This window comes from Anticarsia gemmatalis, chromosome 22, assembly GCF_050436995.1.
Source record: "Anticarsia gemmatalis isolate Benzon Research Colony breed Stoneville strain chromosome 22, ilAntGemm2 primary, whole genome shotgun sequence".
NCBI lineage: Eukaryota > Metazoa > Arthropoda > Insecta > Lepidoptera > Erebidae > Anticarsia > Anticarsia gemmatalis.
Genome location: NC_134766.1, coordinates 8,169,908 through 8,190,927, shown reverse-complemented (window position 1 = coordinate 8,190,927; position 21,020 = coordinate 8,169,908). Strand labels below are relative to the sequence as shown.

The following is a 21,020-nucleotide window of genomic DNA, read 5'->3' as shown; positions in this document are numbered from 1 at the left end:
GAACAAAAAGTTGGACATAATATTATTCTCGAGTAAGTAAGAAATTTGTAAAGAAAATAAATTAAAAGAATTTTAATAAACTACACATGTTGTGTGACGTGGTTAATATGTTACTTAAAAACAAATTTAAATTATCCAAAATGCAAAATAACTATGTTTTTTTTTATTATGCAACATTAAGAACCTAACCCACCTGCTCAACAATTAGTAGATGTGAGTTGTATAAAAATATAGCTGTAGTATGCAGAAAATATTTAGTATAAAGGTACAGTGAGTCTTATAGAAGTACATTATTGAAAAGAAAATAAAAATAATCTTAACGGTCCAACCGCTGCAATGTAGTCAAGAAACACTTAAGAAAATCACCTCCAATTTCATTTTGAAGAGAGTATTGTGATAAATAAATTAAAATTCATACAGAATTTCAAAAACTTTTACAGTAAAGCAGTAAAAATAGTTTTAAAAGAATAAATTTAACTTCCTTTAAAACGTTTAATAAAATACTGGAAAGCGGAACTGTAGTTAATGAATGGACTTTATGACCCGAGGTTTAGAACTGTCAACAGCAGGTTGAAATAGGAACTATTAGGTTTTAATACAGTTCTAGTTTGAAAAATATAGAAATTAGTTACTATACTAAGCAATTTTGTAGTAGGTTTAATGTAAACCAAAGTAATAAAAGACTGAAATTGAGGTAAAATTTTTCGATCATAAATTGGCACAGAATTTTCAAAATTAGACTAGAGATGAAAATTACTGAAGCGACAAGGATAACGAAAATATAAAATAACAAAATTCCAAATCCCACTTGTTCCTAATTCGTTTCGCTCTAAAATAAATCTTGATTAATAAAACAGACATCCAAAAACAATTGACCGTGATTAAACAAACCTTAATAAATATTCACTTTTCTCTTATTCTTAATCTGACAACTGTTTAAGCTACGATTGAATTTAAATTTAAAACCATTCTTAACATCATCGTCGTACAAATCTTTACATTCATCTGTATTCCTATAATCAGCATTATCACTATGCCTCTCTTCGATCTTACAATCTTTGAAGCAATCATAATGAGGTTTACAATCAATACTGTTCGTACTCCTAGCGATATAAGTTTCTATGCCATCTCTGTTACGTATATCGGAAAGGATGTCCTTGCCTAGTTGTCAATCTCTGCAGACATCAGTGGCTAGAGTGAATCTTGTTGCAGATTCGCTGATAGAATCATCCCTGATTTTGGGTCTGCGGTTCCCATTCATTTGTTCAATGAAAGAGGTGTTCGTGTTTCTGATGTAGTCTCTATGTATGTTGTGATTTGAGGGAGATAAGTGTGTGAGTCTGTAACTGACGTAAGAATCGTTGCGGCGGACGACTGTCCTTGTTGTACCAGCTCTGGAGCTCCCGATGGGTGCGAATGATGTCCCGTTTTGATCCGGTGTAGGAGCCGAATGACAGCAGCAGAAGCACTTGAAGTACGACCTGTGGAATTCCCGCCGGAATTTCCCTGAAACAATAGAGAAATTGGAATTTATTGCCGATTTTGCTGACGAGTGCAAGGTGCACGAGATTTGATTTGTGGCGGCAGGGACGGGTTGTGATGGGCTTCGCGTGATTATTGTGATTTTTGATTGAAAAAATACGGTGTGAGTGCCAATTGAAATTTTGAGTGTGTGCCAATTTAAAATTTTGATTGGTGCGTATTTTAATTTTGCTCAAATTGCTTTTAATAAATCATCAGGTAGTAAAACTGTATTTCTAGAATTACCGAATAAATTTGGAAAAAGTGGTACTTTAGTGCCAATTATAAAAAAGTGTGCTTATTAAATTAAGGCGACGACTCGAATTAATAAAAACTTCGAAATAAATTACGTGATAATAAATTACACGAATAGCTAACGTTTAGCTGAAATAATAATTTGTATTATTTTCGTAGAAGCCATATTATAATTAAGAAAATGTTGTCCCAAAAGACTTTTGATGAATAATATCTTAAAGAATAAAAACACGCTCGTTATTTCTATTTACGTATTAATTTTGGAAACATTGAGAATATTAAGTAATATAAGAGGTGGTACATATATTTTAACATCGGGAGAGTCAAACAACAGGAGTCTGTATTTTAGGATACACTTAATAACATGAAATCACATACACAGACATGAGGATTACTACGTGTCACAAATCGAGATTACCTTTTACTAAACACTTTTTAATACATCAAAACATCATACTTTTTGTTCACCAAAAGGTATGGGGATTAGAGTTATAAGAAAGTAGAGTTTAACTAACATGTTTACAAATTAAAGACCTGACAAACTAATTTTGAACTTTATATTGTGGATCTAAATCTTTTCTAACCCTATTAATGTGTGATATGCTGGTTATTAAACTAATAAGGCACTTAACTACTAGTAATTTAATAATATACATTTTTTAATTTATAAATGATCTAAAACACATTATTTTTAAATAAAAAACAAAAAAGTCTTTTAATTACAGACCGATAACATTCTGTCTGTAATATTCTTATTTCTGATATTATGAGTAAAAAAACATTGGCGTTCTGACTGCACACTTAACCTATAGGTACTAGTTTACACATTTTTTTAAAAATAAAATATTCTCTACTCTATTTCAACGTCTAGTCATTACTTAGTTATTTTAAAACCAACAAATCAATACCTAGTCGGTATGTTTCAAGTCAGACTGCATTGGAAATGTATGTAATTTATATTTCTCTCGGTCTGCTGACCTGACTTATTGCATGTCTGCTACTTGCTGTTTATGTCAAGATAATAGATAGGAAATAGTATAGACGCTTTTATAATATACTGTAAAGCAAAATGCGTTTGTATTATAAGAACAAAATAGTGATATGTTGCTTTACAAAAAGTTAGTCTTACGTTTTGAAAAATGCGATTTTTAGTTTAAACCTTACTCTATGCTTTGATAAACGTCTTAATATTTGAATATGTAGTACGAACATTCTTAGAGCAAAGGCAGGGAGGAATAAAAGTAAATAATGGTGACATACGAGACTCGTATTTTAGTTAGAATAAGAACTTTTATTTTAATCTGTGTTTAGATAGACTTGTAGTTAATAAATAAAGCGGAGTTTGGACTATTTTTTAAAATTATATTTCATTTTCCTGAGAATACTCAATTATTACATTAATATCATATACATAATTCTTGAAAATTAGTTTGAATTTAAGTTTAAATTGAAACCAATCAATTTGTATATATGTAAAAGTGGCTTTTTGTACTATACGAAGTACAAAATTAAGTACGTATTTCGATACCTTATTTAAGGTTATTTTTGCTTACTGTTTTATATAAAAGTGACTCCACCTCGATAATCGCTTATAAAAAATCGCGAACAATACAAAAAGTTATCACGCTATTATATTCAAAATTTACAATTTATTCTCATACAAATACATTGTGTAAGTTATTCATAAACTTTTCAATTCTTACCTTAACGTAGTTGTAAGGAAACAATGAATAATTGAGGGGCCAGTGATGTGACATGACTTTGCACTTGAGCCGGTTTGTAATTTAAATTGAGCGTAAAAAATGTATTGAAAACTAAATCATTGTGAAGTATCGATTTAAAGCCATTATTTATCGAAGCTATTGTCTAATCAATACTTATATAATAATATACTGCAGTAGATGATAAAACAAAAGTGACACTCCCAAATAGTTTTTATCTGTTTGTGTAGTTTTCGCGACGAAACTACAATACAAATAGAAATGAACACAGCCCTCCATGCATTTGTACAAAATCTATTAGCGCGAAAGTTTGCCTGTCTGTCTGTCTGACGGTCTGGAAAGTTTATATGGCTAAACTCCTGAACGAATAACTATCTTATTGATCATAACATCAACAACAATATTAATTTTACGCCAAAATTTACTAGACAAGTCTTAGTAGAGTATCGATTAATAGCTAATACAACAAAAACCTTTCAAAAAGATACAGTCTAAGCTAATATACTACAGATACATATTTAACGGGAGCCAAAGGTGATCCTCCGTTACCTTTAAGGATAATCTGAGGAAACGACAAAGTGATTTATTTATAACTGGACCCTAATCTAATACCCAAACCTTTCTACCTTAATACACTGTCATACGTTACCTTTGATAAGTCATGTGATTTTTTTATTATGATTTAGTTGAGACTGAAACTGAGTAAGTACTTTAAACTTTCGTTTTGCAAATTTCACAATCAGTGTAACCTGTGCTGGTGTAAGGCATTCCACGGTAAAATGCGTGTTCGCGTTAATAGTTCTGTATTTTATAATGAGTTTTAGTATTCTGAAATGTAAACTTAGGTGGTATTTATGGTATGGGTATCCTATTTGTTAAAATCTCATTGCATCGACAATATGAATTTGATTATTTTTCATTAAGTGGCCCGTGGTTGTTGCCAATATTTTACCAAGTCTTATCATATAAAAATCAGACGAATTTAAAAAATATTAACTACGAATAATTTGTAACTCTTATATTTTTTCGAACTAATTAACTAATATCTTGTATACTTCTTTAAACAGTTATGTAAAGGTTGATATTCAAACATAAAGTCGACTATACCGATCTACAAACCACCTCCAGACGTGCAACAAAAAATCTGCTTAAAATCACTCACAAAACTTTTTTACTTTAAAACCTCAACAGGTAGTAAACGAACTCAAGTGCAATCTCATGTCGCATCACTAAACGTGCTGTAGCGGGGAAACAGTAAACTGCTCACTAACCTGAAAACCCTGGGAAGCCTGCAAGCAAAATGTTAGTGACGTATTTTTCAGGAATAAAATGAAATTTGAAGTAAATATTTACAGTAAATTATAGTATGTTAGTTTGTAATGAGTATGATTATAAATAAAAGTAAAAATCTAAAAAAAGGAGCAAAAAACTCGAATAATTAATAAAAACTTTCCATATAATTAAAATAATGGATCAGATACTTAAGATAATCATATAAGTGCCGCTTTAAGACATTTCTGTATATTATCGGCAGAACGTAGAAAGTTTGTTTCTACTTTCTATTGATCAATGGTTTTTCTAAATATAAATTAAGTGTTTGACAATATTTAGTAGCGTATAGGATTAAATAATGTACTGTGTAGCCATGTGTTGCTTTTACCGGATATTTTCAATTATGACCTGAAATATATCACTTAAAAATTATTCCGACTCTAAAGTGCAAATTGAATAGGAATCAAAATCTTTCATAACTGAAAAGATTGCGGAAAAACATTTTCGCAGTCTATCTTATAATAACAAGCCTATGGGTTAACCCTAATAAACACGTAAACCTATTATTTAAACTCCCATAGCAAACCTTCCAGAAATTGCAGCTAGCATTACCATAAATTACTTCACTCTCATTGGTCGACCTTCCACAAATTTATTAGGTCACTATTTCTCAACCCACGCAAACTGCATCTTGTATTATTATATTATCTCCGTATATTATGTTAAGTATTCTAATTTAGTTTGTTTGTTTACGCTTTCCCAGATAATTTGCTGAGTCTATTTTGATGTTGAGTACTGCCTGCTAGTGTAGTCGTTTTGCTGTTTTATAGGTCTTATATTTCCTATAATGTATATTATATCGAAATGGGTTCAACCTGATTATTCATTATCCAACATCCCTCTGTTCACTTTAATCAAACTCCGGGATATTATCGGCAGAAATTAAAAAACATTTTGTATATAAGTCTAGGAGAGAGGCCTTTGCTCAGCAGTGGGACACAGAAACAGGGTGGATAAAAAAAAGTGTTGCTTTTGGTATTTTAAAATCTTCTTTTCAGCGTGTAAAATCTTTCAGTTTTTAGCGTGATAGGTTATTTATAACCAACTCCAAAAAAGAAGGAGGCTCGAATATCATTTTCAAATCAATTTAATTTAAAAATTATTTTATACTATTCATTTATTATAAAGTTATTTTAAAAACAAACACTGGATTTGACAACAACGTCTTAGTATTTAATATAAACAACCGGTTTCCAATATTTCACATAAAGAAATCCTCTTACAAACTATTTCATCGCAGCACATAGCATAAATACATCACAGTGACGTAGATAAACCTTCGTCCACGTACCTCAGTGAATGCTATCCAGGCTCGCTTTATCGCGGTTTCATTAGCAGCGCGGATAAAGAGCGGTATGCCGCAGACGCCAGCTATTTTATACCTCCGATTAATTCCTACCTTTAAGGTAATCGGTGAGAAATGCGGATGCATTGAATTCACTTTCTTTAGTTGCGTATATAAAACTGTATATTATATTTGAATGGGTATCATTTATTACTGTAAAATGGTTGAAACATCGGGTATTAAATAACACCCGAGAAAAAAGAGATTTGTGAGTCAATAGTCCTCGCAGCACGTTGAACCGTTAGTTCTGTGTTTAACCTCTCAATATTATAAGAGAGATCAATCCGTAATACCTAACACCGCTAAATTGACCATAATATCATTGTGGATATCCATGCCAGGTTTAAAAAAGACTAGTTTTTTGAGGTTAAAATATTAATTTAAGGACAATCAAATTAAAATAATGAATTTAACCATTCCTGTTCCACTGCTAGGCTAGGGTCTCTTACCGAAACGAGTGAGGTTCTAGGCTTTGAGTCTTACTTAGGAATGATTACATTAGGTCGGGGAAAAAGTCTTTTCGCATTATAGTATGTATGAACTTGTAATAAAATCTTTTCTCTACACAAAAAAGCTCGATATCTGGGTACCTCACGAGCTCACTGAAAGAAACCTAATGAACAGTGTACTCATTTTTGATTGTTGAAGCCAAAGAGATTTAATTACAAGTTCATATATACTATAATGCGAAAAGACTTTTTCCCCGACCTAAAATTATTCGGTCTATAATTATTTATAAACGTGTATGTCAATCGTTTTCTCAACTCTCTAGAGACAAGATATAAGCAATATTTTACAAAGGCCATACGTTATCGCGATTGTCGCTAAATATGAAGCATCGCTACCGTTTGATCAATCGCTGAATGATATATCGTGTCCCGGGCTTCCGTTAACGATATGTGAACGAAAATCAATGTTAATGTACTTTGAAATATGAATATTATTATACATACATAATATCACTCCTGTTATACCTGGAGCTGTTGTTAAATTTGTATGAAATACACATGTTTCGCCATCAAAAATGTTAATGTCTCATGTAATAGGGGGTGAGCCTATTGCCATTATGTCAGTCACGTTAGTACTCTAAACTGTAAACTCTACTATTGAGAAATGTTAATAGATATAAATTGGAAGAGACCAATTGGAAAAGAGATTGACCATTCTGGACCAAATGCTGCCCAAACATGGGAACACTTTAATTTGTTTCCTTACATGAATAGATATAAAAAAAATATAAAAAAAAAATCTGCCACGGATTTCAAAATAAATAAATAAATAAATCCTAAACATCTCACACCAATTATTTAGTCCTAAACAGAGCATAGCTCGTATTACAGGGATCTAAATAACGGATATAACACATAAATAAGAATGTGAACAAGTAGCAACAAGTCTTATTTTATGGCTTTTGGTATTTTGTTAGTTTTTGAACGTTTACGAGGTTTACGTAAAAAAAATATATTATCCTACTTATTCTAGCTCCCGAGGTCATGAATTCTGTAATGTGGCCATGAGTCACTTCTTTACCGATCTTAAGATTGCTGCAGCGATAACTAATGCCTTCCACGTTGATATTATAGACAATGCCAATGCACGTGAATTCATCAATATAGCTAGAGAACGGGTGAATGTTGCTAATCACTTAGCTGATTATGTTGACGAAAGAAGGCTAAACCGAAACAGAGCCCACTTCGCAAATATTTCGGTAGGCAGGGACAATATTACTGCATTTCCTGTGTTAACACTGGAGGAATTAACTCTTTTCGCAGTAGGAACATACCAAATCAAACTTGCGCCTAGCTATTATAGCGAGCATATTCGCATCACGGTTTCATTCGTTATTCAAAACTATAACGGTCATCTTAATGAATTATCCGATTTTTCGATGCCCTCCAATAATGTGCAACTAATTCGAGCGCACATAAAGAGCAGACATACATTTTCGAAAGTGTACCATTGTTACATTTTAATCAATGAGAACAATCATGGGCTTGGTTCCATTGAACATTATTGCTGCTCATGTTTTACTGGACGAAGAACAATCGGCAGTTGTGCCCACGTTATGTGCCTAGTTTGGTTTTTGGGGTGGGCTAGGCACCAAGACGTTGTGAGACGCCCTGCTTTATTTTTAGATAGAATAATCTTAGACGACAATGATGATGACGATTGATTATGTTAGTGCCTACATGAGGTATTATAACATAGGCTATCATTTTTGTTATGTTCATCATCTCTGTAAACCTATTTTTTTTCAAATAAACCCCTTGTTTATAATATATCGTCTTTTATTTTAAAAATAAGCTGTTGGTTATTATTTTTTTGTTAATGTAAGACCTCTACATTCAATATTTTTTTTCTCAAAACTCCTCGGATAGATTTTGAAGCGCTCTGAGTTACGGACTTGTATTAATCTAAGGTACATTGTGCACTATGTTTCAATGTTGGGCGACACTTGGTCCAACGTCCATACATAGATGGTCAATGTCCTTTGCTCAACCTAGCAATTCTTGAATAAATAAAAGCAGTTTTTATTTCATTTTAATTCTCATTTGTCCGGCGGGAGTGTCTTTGATTGCTGAATCGAAATAACGGGATCGATATCCGGGTTGGGCAAAATGCTATTAATAGTAATAAGTTTGCTAACCTGTCCGATACGACACAAAGCTCGCCCCTATCACATTAAACCAATATTGTACATTGTAACACTTGTATTTCACACTCATCACACAATCTTCGCCTACAACGAGCATGATGTAATATAAAAAAAAACATATAAGCGAAGGAAAAAGCAATTTGACGATATTACTAAGGTAATACAAAACTAGGAAGGAATTGCAAAAGAGCTGTTGATAAATAGACCAATTTATCCCTTATTTTAGGCTCGGTTTTCACTGGCCAACTTTCACGTTGTACCGTAATAAATCCGGTTCTATTTTGAATACACAATATATTGCTCTCATTTGCCAAAGAATCTATGTTTTATGAATACAATTTTGTATTCATAATCTATTGTGTACCTGGCCTTTTACTTTTTTGATGAAACCGGGCAACAGTATTTGTTGAGAACGTGGTCTTAAGGCACTAATGCGTGAGTTTATGTATGTACGTATTGATAATACTTGCACGTATAATCAATTCATAACATTAAATACATAGAAACTATTTTTGTCTTACAATATTTTAAGTGCCAAAATATTATAGAAGACTAGTTCACATAAGAGAGTCATAATTTTCCCCGTTTTTGTAACATTTTTCACTGATACTCTGCTCCTACTAGTCGTAGCGTGATGATATATAGCCTATAGCCTCCTTCGATAAATGGGCTATCTAGCACTGAAAGAATATTTCAAATCGAACTAGTAGTTCCTGAGATTAGCGTGTTCAAACAAATAAACAAACAAACAAACTCTTCGGCTTTATAATATTAGTATAGATAGTATACTTACTGACTGTAGAAAGTCGCACGAGATGTCAATGACCTCAAGCATTTAATAAATGAAAAACACATTTTTATACCCCAGAGAAATAGTCAAGAAATGAAAATTTTAATACATATTTGCACAGTAAAGTTATTTTTTGTCTTGCACAAGTATAATAACAAAATAAAAGTATAAAACTTGTCTTAGTACCTAATTCTATTAGGTTCTGTTAATATTAACTTAAGTTAGCAAAAGAATAAGCTCAATTTAACTGAGTGGCATTCTCTTGTAATTGCACGCAAGTAATGAATACATGCGAAGGTAAAAATAATTAGTAAAATGTCAGTAACAGTCGAAATTTACTGAAATTATTGTTTTGTACTGAAAGATATTTTAACTACTTTCGATTATCTTCAGCTGCCGAACTTACGCTTTTTTTTAAGGGAAGATTGTTGAAAAGAAGTACGTACAATTACATTAGCGGATTATATAGCTGATAAAGCCTACAGAGTACCGCATTTGTAACATTAGTTCGGATGAAGTGTCTTATTCCTTGAGAGCAATCTGGTTTTATAGTGATGATATATTTCTTGTAATATCTTACTAATTTTGGAGTTAGCTTTTGACAAACAAAGTTGTCATATTCACAAAACATCCCATTAGCATTTCCTTTTTTTTATACTAGACATTTCAAGGGGAAATTATTATTTACATAAGAATATTTACAAATTACTATTATATCTAAAACAAAAAAAAAGGAAAGAAAGGGAGAGTGCCCTATGCGTCGAAGTACTCAGCATCGCTGTCTACCGGGAACGTTCCCAGAATGCTGGCAGCATTGCCACGTTGTATGGCAATGCTTAATCCTTGTGCTAAATAAATGCCATTAATTATTAATGGTATTTTCATTTTCAAGGCTCAGATTCACAGGTGATGAATAAATATCTATACTAATGTTATAAAGCTGAAGAGTTTGTTTGTTTGATTGTTTGTTTGAACGCTCTAATATCAGAAACCACTGGTCCGATTTGAAAAATTATTTCAGTGTTAGACAGTCCATTTATCGAGGAAGGCTATATATAGGCTATATTATATCATCACGCTACGACTAATAGGAGCATAGAAGCAATAAAAAATGTGACGCAAGCGAAGTTACGCGGGTCAGCTAGTACATCATAATTATGTATGTAAAACTCAAAATTTCACGTTAAGACCAGCTATCTGATAATTATTCAGAAGTAGTGAAACTGTCCGTTACTTAACAATAGCATTGACGAAGACATGTAATTTTTATTTACAATTTAAACTCCCGTTAAAATAAATGTAACTCGTTGTTATTGAAAGATATAATTTTCTATCTACTGCAGACGTGGGTTTAAAGCTTTAATTAAACTGTCGGTGCGCAGAAGGCAGCTACATAAACAGGATGTTCTCTCGGAATTATTATGATACTATTCAGGCTGTAGGCGGTAAATTGTGTCATTATTTTATGCTTGAATACTGATGGGTTAATATTGTTAAGTAGTCTTTCTTTGAATATTGTTAAGTATTATGTAGAGATATTTTTTTGTTATTCGAGAAAATTCGGAGGTTTTCTAAATTGTGATATTTGTCCTAGCCTCATTTTTATGTTTATATTACATCTAAATGCATTTAAAAGTATCAAGGAGAGGAGTAGTTAAAATTGTTTTAAACCTGCTTTTCCAAACCTTTAGGTAACTTTTTGCTATTCAGTTGTTATAATTAGTCACTTTGCTTTAACTGTACTAATTTTAGTATCAAGTGAAAAGTCGTGCCCAGTAGTAAAACAATAAGTGCAACTATTTTGTCATTCAATTGTTTAAAAAAAGAAGAAGTCAAATTGAATAGTACGTGTTACGTAATAAGTGAAAATAAATAAATCATTTGTATTTTATCACTGTTTTATGAAACATAACTAAATTTAATAGCATGACGTCATGTATCCTTATCTTGCACAACAAATAGGAAAAATAAATACACATAACATATGAAGTGTATCAATATTATACTCATGATTCAAGTATCAATATTAATTATCATTCATGGTGTATACCTTGCAATGACATGGGTATGACAGTTAGCTTCTGAATCATTGACACTGATCATGACTTACTTAATATGGTTAGACAGAAATCAAACATGTACTTTGGCTTATAAACGTGATAGCAATTTAAATACAGCGTAATTTTTTCTGATACATAGAAGAATTTATGCGATGATAAGTAATTGTGTACGCTCAGAAAACACGAGTCGAAAATAGAAAATTGACTAGAGAACATTATAATATTATAATGCAACGGGTGTTAAATACGATAGAAAATTAACGATTCCCTTATTTGTTTACTCGACGTTTTGATCAAATTTCATCGACCCTGTACTGCATTTCTCTACCACCATCGACTACCGACAATCAGCTAGCTATCGAAAATGTTGTATGACATTCGGTTCAGCGCGTCTAGCGGGCGTCGTAAAAAATATTTTGGCAGTACATTTTAAACGTCAACTTTTGGTTTTAATCGTGGGGAATCGTGTTACTGGTTAGTTCATAATTCTATATTTTCCTTTTACGATTGATGCTCGTTTACCAGATACAGAACTCTTTGCATCCCTATTCTCAAGGTGGCAACCGGGAGACAAGGTTAGCGACGCTACAAACTTGAACTGAAGCTTCCTCTGACCCCCCTTCATATTAAAAGAAATAAAATGACGCCCTAAAAAAACGCAACCCTTAATGAAACTATCAATTGACTATTTGGATAATGCCAGGCAATAATGGGCTCAAAATAGCAATGTGGTGACCAATTGAACAATGTGGCACGCGGCGGTTTTCAAATTAATTTATTCTGCTTTCCCCATAATTATTGTAAAATGAGTTTATTTTTAGACTGCAAATTATATTTTGTATGCGTATCAAATATCTCAGTTGACAACCAGTGTACGTAAAGTTGATGGTCATTATTCAGTACATTGCTGCCTCGACGTAACGTGTTAATCACTATAATCTAAGAGAGAAAGCAATGTACAGCAAAGTGGCTTTTAAATAGCTGTCAACTGAGATACGTCATATTCCCCTGTATTAAACGCTCAAATGATTTCAAAATTAGCCTACTAACGTTCAAATTACCTGAATCACCAATGAACCGAAGATCGATGTGCGATATGATTCAAATTTATTGGATTTATCGAAGCAAATGATTGCGCAAATCTGCTTTGAATAAATTCTCCACTTTATTGAATCTCATAACCGGGGGACAACTATTTGAACGATTTTTGATATGACATTCTATTGGATTAAATTCAATGAGGTTTAAGTAGTTTTTAAGGGAAAAATAGCTCATGGGTGCACTTACTACTCATGATCGATATATTAGGTAGGTTATGGCACCTTACCGTGGACAATACATTGATGGGTGGCCGCTTCTTTGAGCTAAGTGTCTCTGTGTCTCGGAGGGCCTATAAAAGTCTTCCGATCTTACGTATTGTCATATAACAGTCCTTGCCACGTCAAAAGTCTCGGGCGACTTGAACAACTTTGAGAACAGGTTGACCACTAACATGCAATTAATTAAAAAAGGGTAAAATGACGGCAGTTTTTTTTAAGATTTAATGCTGATTGTTGTAACGGGTTCCGGGCAATTTTCAGGGTCGGCAAAATTATAATTTTGCTAGATAAATCTGTGTTGCAGTCCTGAATTTTAATGAGAGGTTAAATATGATAATTGGAGTTTTTAAAAATAGTATAAATTCCCATTCTTAAAATTCACCCTATGTCGCGAAATAGCTGGTATATAGTAGGTAAAACCAGATACTATACAAAAAATTATAGTTATGAGGAGCTGACCCACTCGCATGCATTTCGTACTGCTGTACTTTTTCGTGATTTAATTGATATACTGCTTAAAGATCAAACCCATGGGTTACAAGTAATGGCAATATATAATCAATATATAATATGATGACCACTTATCCACAACATCACTATCCACACCATAAACAAGAAAAACACAGTCTTCTCAGATCAGTCAAAACTAACCAAATACATCGAGCGAGTGACGCATTAATTCTCATATCACTGATGTTAGGTACTAACACGAGCCCACTAAACTATCATCATAATATACTTGAAAGCCCAAGATAATATAATAATAATTATTATAACGACTGCTCATAAAGATCTTGTTAGACTTGCCATAACAATGAAGACAGCGGCCTTTAAGCCTTAGGGACAGTTTACACTTGCGTGTGTAATACACATTCTTTTATCTAGAAAATTGAACGTAGTTCTACTTAAGTGTTATCGTGAGTACCGTCTTTATATGATGTAATTTTTATAACAACTAGGACTAAAAGTTATGGGTATAATCTTGGTAATAGGTAACGTTTACTTTTTATAATAAAAGTAATGGTTAAAGGTCGTCAATAATGATAAATTGTATTAAAATCATTTAATAAAATTTTTGAGGGCATGCAAAGTCCCCAATTCGCACTTGACCAGCGTAGTGGACCCAAGGACTTACCCCTCTTTCGTTCAGGCCCCTTACCTAGCAGTGGGACAGTAACGGGGGAAGAAAAGTTACTTTAGGCCAGTGCTGTATGAAGTAAGTTCATAGTTAATCCTATTACTTTTCAAAATTACTGAATTTTAGCTAACTTTTTTCAAAATTTTCAGACCTAAATCAGTGACCTGATTATAAGTTAAGCTGCTTGTTTAACTTAAGCCTTTAGAAAACAAAATTGGCACTTAATTTAAAAATAATGAAACTAGTTTCCTGTAAAACATACATGATAGTATTAAAATTACCATACAAATATCATGTTTATTCCAATACAAACCGCACAATCACTAAAGTACACAAGTTTCCTCCTCTCGCCAACAGATGGCACTGTCCACTTTAAGGTTGAGTAAGTAAGGTAAGTAGTTTGCTCGAGTGCTTCAGTGTAAAGTTTCAGCAACTCTGTGTACCTACTTGCAGTTTTGTGAAAGTTTCTTTAAAAGCCTTTGTAAGAAAAGATTTTGAAAGTAACTGTTTGGCTTTGGTTTTTTTGCTTAATGACGGTTGTAAGTGCTAATTAAGCGCAGTTTTGTATATCTAGAAGCTTAAGGTCATTAGAATAATATATGTATTTTACTAATTCTCTTGCGATAAGAGATAAATATCTTTTTGACCACAATAGTTTTCACCAAAAAAAAAGTGCGGGCTTATCACGTATCTTAGTTGACAGCTAGTGTACGTCAAATTGATGGTCATTATTCAGTACATTGCTGCTTTGACGTAACGTGCTAACCACAGTATTCTAATGGAGAAAACAATGTACAGGGTAGTGACTTTCAAATATTTGACAACTGAGATACGTGATAGCCCCCCTGTTGTTTGAACATTAGCCTACTCGTAGTATTTTTAGAAAAAATCTTACGTGTCATACAATTCATTGTCAGGCAAGGGTTCCGAATTCTACCGGTCTCTAGCCATGTCCTGCCATCCCTAAGCTTTCAAATAAGTGCCCCAATCGTCAACAAAAATATTTTGAATTAAAATTCTAAATCTTATCGCATGTGCCTCATTCGTATTTTCATCAAGCTAAAAGCAATTTTAATCTCTAAAACTTTTATTTTTAAACTTATTTTATCTAATATCACAACTGACTACAACCATCTTAATTCAATAAACTATTGTGAAAACGCCTTTAAGGCATAACTACAATATTTAATTGTTCACAGCGAAGAACAAATTATTCTACAAATTAATGGAGCTTCACATTTCAATGATATACTAGTATAATCATAGCACTTATGAGTGAGCTTTGAAATACGATTTGTATAACATACTGGAGAAGTCAAGAGCCTCTATGACTTGTGATAATGTGAAATGTGATAATATATCGTAATGTAAGTCACCTTGTGTGTGCTTAAAATAGCTTGTAGATGTAATTGTGTTTAAAGACGAAATGTGTTGAGGTAAGTGTGTGGATGTAACTAAAGGAGTGATAAAGGATTGTTGTTAGTATTTAAGGCTGTATAGTATCTTGTCTTTGTATTTTGTAAGTTTGCTTTTAAAGTAGGTACGTAAGATCCATTAAAGACACTTTTATGGGAAAAAAAATATAAATGATTTTTGTCTATTTTATTGCTATAAAGAAAATCTAGATTTGGCGAGCAAGAGTTAGGGAATTTTAAAATAATTTAGCTAGAATCAAAGCTGGAATTCAGCTGTAATCAGTGCAAATTAGTTTTTTTTTAAACTTAGCGTTAAATCAGGGAAATAAACTGAAAACCGATGCGAGTATCAACAAATAAATGAACAATTCAAAACACCATCAACATTTGATATTTTCTTTCAATCTATTTTGAACCGTTACAACAATCATTCACGTCGACTGAACGGAAGAACAACAAAGAATTAATTAAATCTGTTTTACCACGGTGACAAATAAAACAAAACGAGATAAAATATACGAATTATTATTCAAAATCGATTTTGTCGAGTACTTTTAATTTTAAAAGAGAAAATATATGCAACCACCAAATTTTGGTTCAAATTTCACTAGAAACATTATAGTTTTGGTCTACCATTGCTAACAATCTCTTACATTTTTAAGCTTATTTACAATAAATAAATAATTTCCCCGCGAATTACCCTATATATTCCTGAAAGCCACATGAAAATCTATGCCGTAGATCATCACGAATAAACGGACAAACGCATCGAAAACATAATGTTCAGCATTATGTTTAAAAAATAGAGACTAATCACGACAAGGATTTTGATCAAATTTAGAAACGTACCAGTTGCTATGTTCATAACACATTAATTTATGTTACTTATGACCTATTGCCAATAAGTCGGGATACTACATTTCTAATCTCCGCCTGCTAGATAGGTTAGAAGTGCCCTAATAAAAATCCAATAAACTTCGCCGGACTCGGAAATTGCACATTCGGATTCATCAGGATTACCTACACTCTTATTGCATCGTTGAAGCAGATTTCAGACTTGATCTATCCAATAGTTTTTTCAAAAAGAATAGAGAGACTTTCAAATGAGTAGACTAGTTTAGAGCAGGTTTTTGTCAATAATAAACAAAAATTGACAGCTTTTCTCATATAAAGTACTAGCTGACCCGCGCAACTTCGTTTGCGTCACGTAAGAGAATCATAATTTTCCCAGTTTTTGTAACTTTTTTCACTGGTACTCTGTTCCTATTGGTCGTAGCGTGATATATAGCCTATAGCCTTCCTCGATAAATGGGCTATCTAACACTGAAAGAATTGTTCAAATCGGACCAGTAGTTCCCGAGATTAGCGCGTTCAAACAAACAAACAATCAAACAAACAAACTCTTCAGCTTTATAATATTAGTATAGATTAACCATTTGCTGTTTAAATAAAAAGTAAACGTATGATAAAAATAAATAAAAATACACTATGCAAATGTTTGAAACTGTTTTGTGTAGTGTTTAAATTTTCATAAAAAGAAAAATGAATCTACAGAGATGAGAGTAGGAAATGATTATTATGTACACTATAATGCTATTATGAAAAATAAACCTTGTCATAAAGTCATTCAATTTCTCAAAATTAATTATAAAGTTATTCATAAATGCAATGATAGCTAAAGAAATAAAAATATAATATACACAAAAGATTAAAAACTATTTTGTTAAATCAAATTATATTCATACTCATTTATACAAGACGAAAACCCAGAAAATACAATAGATAATAGAAATATTGTTAACTATAAACAAGATGATATACTCAAATCTGATGATAAAGTACTAGGAGCGCATAAGATATAAGGAGATATACATACCACTCATGAAGTTATAGATGAGAGGGTTGACGGCGGAGTTCGCGTAACACATCACGTGACTGATGAGAGCGATGCAGGTCATTACTTCGCTTTGACGGACGTCGTAGGCCACCCTGGGGAGGAAGAAGAGTTTAAGTAAAGTTGTATAGATACAGATGGAATGTTTGGGAAATCTGCGGATTTTTTTTAAGAGTAATGATATTATTTAAGTAGTTGAAGCTATAAATAGGAAATAAGTACGCAAATTTGTGATGATATCAAACGAACGTAGTAAATCGATTAAACAAAACCGAAGAGTAATTGTTTAATTCTGAAAAATCTCCTAATTATAAGTAACATATAGTTTTTTATCTTAAACATGCTTATAATTTTATTTAACAGGTTAACAGACATTTCAGTATTCAGTGTGGTGTCAATATACGCCTTTTAAAATAAAAAATAGATTTTTGTTCATAATAAATTATGACCAGTCAAAAATAATCTATCTTAATAAAAATAAGCATCGCTTCCTTATATAGATGACCTTCTAATTCTCACTAAAGTTCAACAATCTCATCTGACAAAATCGTACGCGATTAATCAGCTAAATTCTCATCAACATGCCACATGGTATCGTTCTAAATAGCCTACAGTACTTCCATCGCGTCGAGAATGATTGGCGGGCTGCATACGTCGAATGACCGGCCGTGATATGAATCATTTCATTTGAATGTTTCATGAGTTAGCTGCCACTTATCGTTTGTGGTTCTGCGTTTAACGGTAGTTTCTGATTCTATCTAACGCTGGTTAGTTATGTTTATATTTATTTTTGGCTTAATACATACATTTTTATAGCAAATTACGCCTTTTTCCCCATAAAGGTAGCCAAAGAGCAAAGCACGCCAATTGGTATGATCCTTAAAAACTTATTTTGCGTCATTCATATCGATAGATATTTATTTGTAATGCTAAAATTTGAAGTAGTTTGGATTTATTTAAGGTTTAGTTAAATCGATCATATAATTTTCGTATTTACAGTTTTAGGGTTCGTCACATGTATTTCCCAATTATATTAATACCATAATTCGCTGTTTCTGCGAAAGTTTTATAATGAGAATAATCTAAAGGGAAATAAATCTACTTTTTGATACAGTATTTTAAAAACTGCTTAAGCTTAATAAAACGTTTTTCCTGTTAGCAAAAGACAAGAGAATTTCAACAAAAGCTAAGGACATTTTCAGTATGACAAAGCGGTTTGAAGACGTCTTGAAATTCTAAAATTTTAATATAAAGGCTATGAATCCGTGGAAGGGTTTTAGATAGACGGCGAGAGGTGATCGAGGAATAATTCTTGAAAGAATCTGAAGTATAGAATAGATGGAATTTTATTTGCGCTGAGAGCGTTGAGAATGCTATGAAATAAAAAACCGGTCAAGTGCGAGTCGGACTCGCGCACGAAGGGTTCCGTACCAAAAAAATACGGACTAAACACGTTTATTGTATCGGGGCCCCCCTTAATACGAGTATATATTTTTTTCAAATTTTTATTCTTATTCTCCTCCCCCTCGTTCGGAACGGACTCTTGCCCTGCAGTGGGACAGTAACGGGTTAAAAATAAATATTATTCTAGCGGCAATAGAAATACATAATCTGAGATAATTTCAGCTCCCTAGCTATTACAGATTATAAGATACGGCCTGGTGACAGACGGACAGACAGCGGAGTCTTATTAATAGAGTTTCGTTTTTACCCTTAGGGTACGGGACCCTAAAAAGCAGTCTGTACTTAGGAACACTGAAATGAACTGAAATAAAAAAGTGTAAGTAGCGAGTTAAGGAAGGTTGACTGAAGTGCGCTTGCACTCTTACTCATGAAAATAAAAGTGATCTTAAAAGATACTTTCAGTGAAGTTTTCTTAAGGGAAGTGCTGATATAAGGATAGATCTTTAGGAATGAGCAACTTATATTTAAATAATATAAAATATTACAAAAAAAATCTAACCAAAATACCTTATTATAGCATTAAGTAGTTATAAGATATTAATTAATTTACCTATGTAGAGTTAAAGTTTACTTACAATGTTATGTAGCACCAGTGAAAAATGTGTTTGAAATAAATTAACTGAAAATTTTTAAAACTCTTTGAGGTTACTTAGTTAGTCACGAATCGAACATACTGACTTAAAATACAAAATCTTCAATAAATTAAACTGATTCAAGCTGATTTTTGCTTTATAAATAAATATGAATAAAAAAACGTACTATTTTTACTCATATTCAATCGTGAAGCAAAAATACAAGTATAAATAAAAACCAATGAATTAAGGTCAACCCAAAAACACCCGCTACAGTAATTCATATTCGCATCAGGTCTGTGTTAAATTGGCGTAGAACATTTCTCGCCACCGGTGGCACTCTCAGCTGTACTGCTTCTTCAGTAAATAATGTAAATATGCCACTAAGTAAATACGTGTCTTGTAGCGAAGAAGATGATTATGTATAGGTGCTTTATTGAAAATATTATGATCATATTTTGGACCGACAGTTTTTATTCCATTAAGAGTTAAGTAACAATATAATGTACATATTGCAATCAAAGAATATATTATAGTTCGTAAATTGGAGTTCAAAACCATTTATGAATTTGTGTTATGACTAACTTACTTAAAGCCATCCCTTAAAAGAAAAAAACATAAAGTCGAATTGAGAACCTCCTCGTTTTTTGGAGTTGGTTAAAATCACGGAATATTTCAAGATACACACCAATATATGTAAGCGACATTTTGCAATAATTTTTAATTTGACTTACAACTCTCCACTTGTGAAAAAAAGGTACTACTTTATTAAAAATGCTAAACATCTCCTGAAAATCAACCAACAATAACCCAACGGTCCAGAAAATACTATTAACCAGCTTCTTAGGCCATTAAGGTACTTTACCATTAAAAATAAATAAGTCATTGCCATGATAAACAGAATCTCCTCCATTATAATCGTTTAAATAAAATTCATACCATCCGCTTCCCTACGGTTAATGCAATTCCAATATTTGCAGGAAACGAAGAAAAGATTTATTTACCAGCCGATGTTGCTACGAATTCAATAAAAATATTCTTTTTCAACTGGATTAAAACCGCGGTGTTACTCGAGCGCGAAACTGGACGGTATTTTCTTCCGCTAATTTACACTTTTAGGGCAACTGGTGTACTTGCCAAGTTTCGACCGGGACTTTGGAATTGTAACTTTGAAGCTATTATATTATAATATATAACTTGTTATTTTTTATCGACTTCAAAAAGTAAAAATATGTTTGAGATATTATATGTTCAAATGATTTTTATGTATCAATTCCCCTATACTAATGTAAATAAATTTGAAATGCGTATACAGCTGTAGGTCTGAGAATCGGCCAACATCTATTTTTCATACCCCTAAGTGACACTTTTTTTTCATTCATATTACAATACCACTTTTGCCGAGTCAGCTAGTGAATTATATAATAATATTATTCTAATAAACATTCAATGCAAAAGTTTAAAAGTTATTAGTATTTTATGTATGTTCATTGATTAGTTCTCTACCACTTAACACTGAACATAAAAAAAGAACAAGA

General features: G+C 32.3%; 1 protein-coding gene across 2 annotated transcripts in view; it reads right to left on the bottom strand.

The window, feature by feature from the left end:
- Nucleotides 1-252: 252 nt before the first annotated feature.
- Nucleotides 253-21,020, bottom strand: part of LOC142982647 (orexin/Hypocretin receptor type 1-like) — a 45,187-nt gene continuing 24,419 nt past the window's right edge. For both annotated transcript variants that reach the window (XM_076129263.1, XM_076129265.1), the window contains exons 6-7: nucleotides 17,429-17,541; nucleotides 253-1,506 (exon numbers count right to left, since the gene is read on the bottom strand). In XM_076129263.1, coding sequence (XP_075985378.1) covers nucleotides 1,169-1,506; nucleotides 17,429-17,541 — 451 coding nt within the window. In that variant the 3' untranslated portion in view covers nucleotides 253-1,168. The remainder of the gene's footprint in view (nucleotides 1,507-17,428; nucleotides 17,542-21,020) is intronic.